At 37.6% G+C, this 9727-nt stretch overlaps 1 protein-coding gene across 1 annotated transcript in view; it reads left to right on the top strand.

Moving 5' to 3' along the window:
- The window catches only part of Ttc28 (tetratricopeptide repeat domain 28), a 641970-nt gene that overhangs the window by 498 nt on the left and 631745 nt on the right, over positions 1 to 9727 (top strand). The window contains exons 2-3 of the mRNA XM_013520304.1: positions 18 to 204; positions 293 to 373. Coding sequence (XP_013375758.1) covers positions 18 to 204; positions 293 to 373 — 268 coding nt within the window. The remainder of the gene's footprint in view (positions 1 to 17; positions 205 to 292; positions 374 to 9727) is intronic.

Genomic DNA, 9727 nt, shown 5'->3' with positions numbered 1-9727 from the left:
GCCGGTGAGTGCGTGAGGGGCGCGGGCCGGGAGACTTTCTTTGTGAAACTCCGTCGGTGCGAGCCGGGCCGGGCCTCAGCAGCGGACGAGTGGCTGCTAGGCGGAAGCCGCTTCGCCGTCAGGGTTCGAGCCCCGCCGCGGGCCGTGAGGCGGTGGGACCCGACCCCGGCTGCCGCCAGCCTGCCTCAGTTTCCGCGGGAGCGTGTGAGCGCGCGCGGGGGGGGGGCGGTGGCAGTATTCAGTCGGCGCCCGCTGCCCGCCCCGCCGCCTCCTCGACCCCGCCCCCTTGGAGTGGAACCCTGGCGCCGGGCTAGTGGAAGCCGTAGCTTGGAGTCGCGGGGAGACAGGTGCCGGCGTAGCCCGGGAGTCTCAGGTGCTGACATCCCCAGTAGGGTTGGTAGGGAGCGAGCTCACCGTCCTGGGGAGGCAGCAAGGCTATTGGTGGCTCACCACAGAGTGATACTGGAAAGCCACTTAGTTTCGTAGGGCGTTTGGTGTGTGTCACGATGAAGGATGCTAAGCCAAAGGGGCTCCTGCCAAACGAGTTGGGACAGCCCGAGGGCGGGGCCCTTTTTGAGTTTTTTTCAGGGCACAGGAATAATCTGGAGCACTTTATAAAAAGTATGGGCAGCACCCTTCACTCTAGTCCTATGAACTCTGGCTCTCCAAAAGAGGGGACCAGATTTTGAATCTTTAACAAACTTTTGAAATTTTGATGAGGTGAGTTTGGCAAGCTTTCTGAAGAGTAAGTTTCCTTGAGAGCAGAGATTTGCTGTGTTTATAACACACATACTCATGGTATCTTGTGTGGTTCTCGGAGCGTGGTAAGTGATAGTATTTGTAGGAAGACTGATAACTAGAGTTTGCAGCATAGGATCTCTTAAAACCTTTTCAGGAGCTTCATCTGAAGAGCATCTCTTCACGGAGAGCATCATCTCCATCCACTTTTACTGTGTATGTGATTTTTCTTGGCTCCCAGTTTAACTTTTGTGACTGTTTATAATGCCAAATTTTTAGTATGTTTCAGGGTGTGTGTTGGTTAATATAAAGGATCAATTTTGTATTTGTTAGGTTAAAATTAACTTTGAAACAAATTAAAAATGCATATTTATTTCTCTTCCTTTGGCAATAGGAGGTTTATAGGATTTTGTTTCTTTCAAAGATAGGCAGGTAAATATTTGCATTTTCATCAAAGCAGATCTTAATGATCGTTCATTTATATTAAAAAAATATATATGTATATGTATATTTTGGCTTTTTGAGATAGGGTCTCGCTAGGTAGTTCAGGCTGACCTTGAACTCACTAGGTAGCCTAGGCTGGCCTTGAACTTGGAGCAGTCCTCTTGCCTCAACCCTCCTCTTCCCCTTCCTGGGATTACAGGCATGCACCACTATACCTGTCTGACCATTTATTCAGGAAAGTTGACAAATTTGCTTAAACCTCTGAGGATTTCTAGTTTTTCTTTGATATTTTGAAACAGATTTATGCTTAGTCCAGAGTCAGTGCTAGAATAGAATTGTTTGATATTTCAGAGGCTGTTTTTTTTTTTTTTTTTTTAAAATCAAGTTGCATTTAATTGGTTTCACTTCTTTAGAGTGTGGTGGTGGTGGTGGTGATTGTCCACTGAACAGAGTATACCAGTATAGGAAGAATTTTGGAGTTGAGATTGCATCTGAAGAAAAATTGAAAGTTAGATGCTGTAGTCTCTGTGTGCTGTTGATATAGCTTATGTGTCTTTTTTTTTTTTCCATACTGAGGATTGAACCCAAGGCCTTTGCACTGAGCTACATCTCCAGCCCTGTTTTATTTCTACTTTGAGAAAGAATTTCACTAAGTCACTCGATTGCTCTGGCTGGACTCCAACTTTAGATCATCCTGCCTCACTTTTCTAAAGTGCTGGGATTTTAGGCTTGTATCACCACATCCAGCTGGATTTGTCTTTCTAAAAAGTGCTTTAAACAGGGTATGGTGGTGTATACTTTAATCCCAGTACTGGGGAGGATAGGGCAGAAGGATTTCATATTCAAGGCCAACCTGGATTACATGCCCTACTTCCAAAAAAAAAAAGAAAAAAGTCTTTAAAAAGTTTTATTGCGATATAATTTACCTGCCATAAAAGTAACCCCTTCAGTATATAATTTTTGTGGTTTATAATATACTCACAGAGTTGTACAGCCATTACCACTATCTGCTTTTTTAAAATTTGAAACAGGGTCTCACTATGCAGTCAGGCTGGCCTTGAACTCACTATGTAGCCCAGGCTGGCCTCGAACATGAAATTCTTCTGTCTCAGCTTTCCAAGTACTGGGATTACAAGTGTAGATCACTACATCTGGCTTATCACTATCTACTTTTATTTATTTGTTTATTTTTGTCTTTTTGAGACAGGGTCTCGCTATGCAGTTCAGGCTGGCCTTGAGCTCACTTTGTAGCCCAGGCTGATCTTGAACTTCCAATGATCCTGCTGCCTCAGCCTCCCGAGTGCTGGGATTACAGGCATGCACCACCATATCCGGCCCTCACTATCTATTTTTAAAGCAGTTTTGTCACCCCACAAGAAATCTATCACTCATTAGCAATCATTATATTCTTTTCTCCCACCCCGTGGCTGTAACTAATCTACTTTCTAAATTTTTATGAATTTAGCTGCATATTTTATATTGTGGAATCTTACAATATATAGTCTTTTGTGAGTGACTTTTTTCACTTTGCCCAGTATATTGAAAGTTTATCCATGATATAGCATGTATTAGTACTGCATTCCTTTTTACTGCTGAATTATATTCTTCTGAATGGGTATGCCAGATCTTGTTTTTCTCTTCACCTGTTGATAAACAAGTGGTTTCCCCCCGCCCCCATTTTATGGCTGCTATGACTAATGCTTCTTATGAACATTTGTATCAGATTTTTATATGAACATATACTTTCATTTTTCACAGATATATCTAGGAGCAGAATGCTGGGTCACGTATCAGTTCTGTTTAGCTTTTGAGGAACTGCCAAATAGTGTTCATATTATAGTCCCACCAGCAATGTAGGAAGGCTGTAATTTCTCTACTCTTGACTGGTGTTCATTATTGTCCATCTTTTTCTCTCTGCCCTACTCTGGTATTTGGAATTGAACGCAGGGATGCTTTACCACAGAGTTACGCTCAGTATTTGATTAATTTATTTATTTATTACTTAATTATTGCTGAATTGTGCAGCTTGGCCTTGAATTTAAGATCCTTCTGTCTCAGTCTCTAGGGTAGCTAGGGTTAGCAACTATATCTGGCTTTCTGTCTCTCTCTTTTTTTTTTTTTTTTTAACTTGAGCCATCCTTGTAAGTATGAAACAGTATGTTATTTTGGGATTGATTTGCATTTTGAGCATATTTTCCTGTGCTTATTGGCCATTTGTATGTCCTCTTTGGAGAAATGGCTACCCAAATGTTTTATTTTGGGGGTCTATTTTAAAAATGGGTCATTTGCCTTTTTATTATTAAGTTGTAGGAGTTTTGTATATTCTGAATATTAAACCCTTATTAGGTATATATTTGAAATATTTTTTCTATTCTATATATTATTGTCTTTTCAAATTTTTATAATATCCTCTGATGCAAAAAACCTTAAATTTCAGTGAAGTGCAGTTTATCTATTTTTTTTTGTTGTTGTTGCTCATGCTTTTGGTGTAATACCTGAGTCCATTACCAAATCCAAATTTATGAAGATTTATTCATGTATTTTCTTCTAAAAGTGTATGCTTTTAGGGGGGAAGATAAAAGGGAAATATAAAGATGTGTTATATACATGTACCAGCTCTCCCGGATGAATGTAATCTTTATGTATTGCAAACATTTACTAATAAAAGTAAAATTTCTCAAAAAAATTTACGCTTTTAACCCTTATAATTAAGTTGTTGATCCATTTTGAGTTGATTTTTGTGTATGGTGTAAGTTAATGGGCCTAATTCACTCTTTTGCATGTGGATATCCAGTTTTTCCAGCACATATTGAAAAGACTTTTTCTCTTTTAGTGGTCTTTATATCATTATTGAAAATGAATTCACAATACATAAGATTTTATTGCTAGGCTTTGAATTTTATTGTATTGATCTATGTATTTGTCCTTATGCCAGTACTACACTGATTACTGTACCTGTGTAATAAATTTTGAAATTAAGTGTAACTCCTCATTATTCTTTTTCTTCTTTTTTTGACGCTGAGAATTTAACTCAGGACCTCAAGCTTGCCAGGCAGGTGCTGCGCTGCTGAGCTATATCCCCGGCCCTTGTTGATCTTTTTCAAGACCTTTTGGCTATCTGGGTCTCTTATGTTTCCATACGGATTTTACGATCAACTTAGCAATGTCTATAAAAAGGCAAATGGGACTTTTTATAGTCATCATGTTAATTTGTCCTTTCAATGACATTTTATAGTTTTCAGTGTGCAAGTGTTGCACTTAACAATTTTTTCTTAGTACTTTATTCTACTTGATGTTATTGTATATGGAACTACTTCTAAATTTTCATACTGCTTTTTGGATGTGTCTTTTCATCATTTATTTGTTATATTACAATTTTGTTTCAGATCTGCCACTCAAGATTAATGAGGAAAACTGATTTTAAAAGTATGGACTTGGACTCAGATCTAGGCTATATATATATATTTTTTGTCTTTTTGAGACAGGGTCTTGCTATGCAGTTCAGGCTGGCCTTGAGCTCACTTTGTACCCCAGGCTGGTGTGGAACTCACAACGATCCTCCTGCCTCAGCCTCCCCAGTGCTGGGATTACAGGCGTGCGCCACCACGCCCGGCTAGGCTATATTTTGACTCTGCTACTTACTATATAGTTGTATGAGCTTTGACTCAACTGTTAACACATTTCAACAAACTCATTTATATACAGTGGGACAGTGATACCCATCCCAAAGAATAGTTAAAAGAACATAGGTTGATTTTTAGGACAGTTCCTTAAGTGTGGCAGAGATTTGATGTTTATTGTTTTTCCTCTGGTATTACTACAGCTAAAAGCACCCTCCCTGACAATATGAAAGTAAAAATTAATGAAAACAAACACAATACCCCCCAAACCTCGAAACCACAGGCCCCCCCTTCCTCTAAAAAAAACCAGAAAGAAAAAAACCGCAATCAAAAACCACAAACCTCTTCCTGTCCCTATCATTTTCTATGACTGAGGAAATCCTGGTTGAGTTCTTGAGAAACAGTGAAAGAAGACATGGTAGTATTGTAAAAACCTGCTAAACCTAATTGCTATTATAGGATTATTTGTTATATCAGTTTTTCTAAGTATTATTAAAAGTAATAAAATATGATTTAAAGCTATTCATTTTTATCTCATAGTTCTTATTTAGTGTTTTCTTTTCAAGTACTTTTTTCCTGAAATCTGAAGCATTGTATTTTCATTAAATTTGATGATTACATGCTGGGTGTGGTGGCACACGCCTGTAATCCCGGCACTCGGAGGCTATGGCAAGAGGATTGCCATGAGTTTGAGGCCAGCCTGACCTGCATAAATGAGTTCAAGGCCAACCTGCACTATATAGTGAGACCCTGTGTGAAAAAACCAAGCAAAACAAAAAATTAATGATTACAATTCTTGTTTTTTTCTCATATTGTTGTTGTGTTTTCATATTTATGATCCTCCAGCTTTAGCCTCCCGAGTGTTGGGATTACAGGCATGTGTCACCATGTGCTGCCCCCATATTGTTTCTTATTAGTACATGCTGTTTAGTACATTAGTACATGCAGTATACAATGTTTATATTCCGTGTTGAGTTGGTACATGTACACATCTCAGTTCCTTTTTTCATCCCCTTTCTCTCCCCTCTCTCCCTTTTTCCTCCATCTCTTGATTCCCTTCCCATTTGAGAAAGATCTATCCCTACTTCCTATTATCTATCTTTTATTTTATTCTTTATTTATAATTGGGGCTTCTCATATAAAAGAAACCATGTAATAGTTAAGTTTGTGTGTCTGGTTTATTTCACTTGTTTTTTTTTTTAAATTTATTACTCATTAAGAAAATTTGGTTAGAAAGAAAACCTGGTAAAACAAAGTGGGTTCAAGGCCAGCCTGAACTGCATAGCAAAATCCTGTCTCAAAAAAACGAAAAAAACAAGCAAGCAAGCCTGATATTTGAACTTAAACCTAGATGTATTTTAATTTTGGGATCAGTATCTGATGTGGATTGTTGTTTTATAAAAGAAGAGACAATGTGATACAGATATGATGTTTGGGATATATCCTGTCATTGAATGTGTATTTAATATGAAGCAAAGAAAATAATTATTTACTCTGTAAATATTACTTTCACAAAAATTTTCCTCCAGAACTACAACTATAAGTAAATATAACACACAGTTCTACAAATTGATACCCAAGGACATTTATATGGGAAAATTTCTTTTTTTAAATCAAAGCTGATCCTTAATTTAAAACAAACTTTCATTATTATACAAACTGTACATGCACATTTTTTTTGGTACTGGGACTCGAACTTACGACCTCACGTTTGCCAGGCAGGCGCTGTGCCACTGAGCTATATCCCTAGCTCTACATGTACATTATATAAAATTAGAAAACATAAGAAAAAGGTTCCATAAAACCCATAACAATATCAATGCCCAATGATTACTACCAGTATCTTCATTTATAGCCTTCTGGAACTTCTTTGTGCATCTTTCTAACAGTATTTACACATATAACCCAAATATATATTGGCATTTTAATTAAAGTAAGGTAAAACTATACAGATATCGTAGTTATAGTTAAAATCAGCCTGTAGGTATAATTTATATACAACAAAAGTTTAGTTCTATAAGTTCTGACAAGAATATACAATTGTGTATAATCACCGTCACAGTTAATAGCAATGTCATTCCATTTTATTATTCAGTATGTATGTAAATGAAATTTGTGATCTACCCACAAATTGTTGAACATTTGGGTTTTGTTTTCAATTTTTGGCAACTATTAATAGAAGTGCTATGAGCATTCACATACAAATCTTTGTGTATTTCATGTTTTCTTTTTTTCAGGGGAGGGAGTAAATACTTAAGAGTGGAGTTGCTGGTTTGTATAGATACTATTTTGAAACTTGTGTCCTTCCCCCACCCTATCAGTGATCTGCCTTACCTCCCATTTAAGTAAATTTTTTAATTACATCTCCAGATAATATCCAGAATTTTATAATCAACTCAAAAAAGCTCCTTAAAGCTGTTGTCTGTCTAAATCAATATATAACCCAGGACCATGCCTTACTTAATGTCCAGGTCTTTTTTTTTTTTTTTTTGGTTTTTCTCCGGTACCGGGAACCGAACTCACGACCTTGCACTTGCCAGGCAGGCGCTTTTGCCGCTGAGCTAAATCCCCAGCCCCCTGTCCAGGTCTCTTAATCTGGTATTGTCTCTTTCTTTTTCATGACATATTGCGTGAGATTTATTGCAGAAGCCAGACCAGAAAAATGCCCTACCTTCTGCATTTTTCTAGTAGTTTCCATGTGGTATCATTTATCTTATTCTTCTGGGTCCTTATTATAAACTAAAAGCTGTATAAAGACTTGATGGATTCCAATTAAGTATTTTTGGCTAGATTTCATCATTAGTGATGTCTACTTACTGTTGTAATATAAAACTTTTTAACTCAAAGCCTTATCAGAGCCAGGAGTGGTGTCACAGGCCTATAATGCCAGCACTCTGAGAGACTGAGGTAGTAGGATCCCAAGTTTGAGATCAGCCTGGGTGACTTAGTGAGACTGTGTCTTAAAAAAATACAAAAGGGGTTAAGAATATAGCTCAGTACAGAGGCCTTGAGTTCAGTCTCTAGTACTAGGGTCAAAAAATCACAGCTAGGAAGTTGAGTTCCCTGGATTCTAATTTAGCAGTCTGACTCTAGGGTCTGTTATTGTACTAGAGACTTTTTGATTTGTATGATCACTAAGCGAATAGTGCTCAATTATAACTATGTTTTGGTACTGTATATTGCTGGAAAATAACATTGGAAATTCCCCTGGGGATCTTGTTAAAGATCTAGTTTTTATTCTGAGGTTTAAGATTATGTTGGCATGATATTATAATTTCAATCCTTAGGATGAACAAGCAAAAGGATGAATGTTTGATACTGATTATTATTATTATTGCAGTGATGGAGGTTGAATCTAGGGTCTTATGAATGCTAGGTAAATAGTCTACCATCAAACTACATCCCCAGCCCTTATGGATTATTCAAAACATTTTTTTCCCCAAGAGGCAGTGTCTTGCTATGTTGTCCAGGCTGGCTCTGAACTTCTGGGCTTAAGTGATCCTCCTACTTTAACCTCTCAAGTAGCTGGGACTGCAAGTGTTTACCACTGTGTTTGGCTATTTTAAATTTTATGTTCTCGACTTCAACATATTTTTGAGTTTTGATCAATAGAAATAGTAGTTTATAAAATAAACTGTGGGCCAGGGATATAGCTCAGTGGCACAAGTGCCTGCCTAGCAAGCACAAGGTCCTGAGTTCGATTCCTGGTACCAAAAAAAAAAAAAAAGATAAATTGTACATATCTACCAGGAATAGATTTACTTCTGATTTCTGAGTGGGACAGTAGTGAAGATAGTAGTTATATTTGCAGAGTGAAAGGCTGTTTTTTGGTTTTATTTTGTTTTGTTTTTGTGGTACTGGGAATTGAACTTAGGCCTTTCCACTGAGGTACATCCTCAGCCCCTTTAATTTTTTTTTTTTTGAGACAAAATTCTGCTGAGTTTCCCAAGCAGAGTTTGAATTTGTGATCCTCTTGCTTCAGCCTCCCAGAGTTTTGGGCTTACAGGTATGTGTCAGCATGCTGATGAGTGAAAGATTTAGTTGCCTTTATTCTGCCCATGTTCTTTATTGCTTAGGGCACTAGAAACATGTTGCTAGGCTGGATGTTCTCAGCAGAGAGTCTTCATAATTCTCTCCATGTGTGAGAATTTTATTTTCCATTATCTTAGTTACTTTTTCCTCACTGCTGAGATAAGATAACCAACACACAAAGTTAAAGGAGGAAATGTTTATTTGGCTCACAGTTCATAGAGGTTTCAGTCCATAATTGTCTGGTTCCAAGGCAGAGTAGGATGGTAGAGGGGCATCACAGAGGAGAAACAGTCCATGGCAAAGCAGGGTAGGCAGAAGGCAGCAAGCAGCAAGTCTAAACCACTTTCTGTCCCTTATATCTTATCCAGGCTACCTGAGTTTAGGGTGGGTAGCACTTACACCCTTAATCTTAGGGCCCGTAACCCATGGGGCACCATGCCAATTTTGGCAAAAAGCACATTATTGTGGGTATATTATACTCATGTTGATTCTTTAGGATATTTCTATTGATGAATTATTAATTTTAATTTTATGAGTTTTATTGTATCAATATGTACTTAACAGGAAAAAATAAAATAAAGTATTGAATTTTTAATAGTTGTTTAATGTTTATAAAAAATATCAAAATTTTCAATGGCTGCTTTTTGGCTTCCAAATCTAAACAGTAAGAGCAGAAATAAATTCCTATATGAATTACAATGAAAATACTTGTGCAACTCTACAAAAAAATCTTTAATTATTACACCTAAAGTGGTCTTCACACATGACAACAGTACATTGCACATTTATCATATTGCTTTCACTGAGAGCACATCTGTTTTGCTTTCCTGGCCTGTTTGTAGGACATACTTGACATCTTACTGGTCTTGCTGATTTGTCAGGAGGTTCTTATT

Source organism: Chinchilla lanigera, unplaced genomic scaffold, assembly GCF_000276665.1.
Source record: "Chinchilla lanigera isolate Chin_1 unplaced genomic scaffold, ChiLan1.0 scaffold00054, whole genome shotgun sequence".
NCBI classification, from domain to species: domain Eukaryota; kingdom Metazoa; phylum Chordata; class Mammalia; order Rodentia; family Chinchillidae; genus Chinchilla; species Chinchilla lanigera.
The sequence above is the reverse complement of the archived record's forward strand: the minus strand, read 5'-3'. Positions and strand labels throughout refer to the sequence as shown.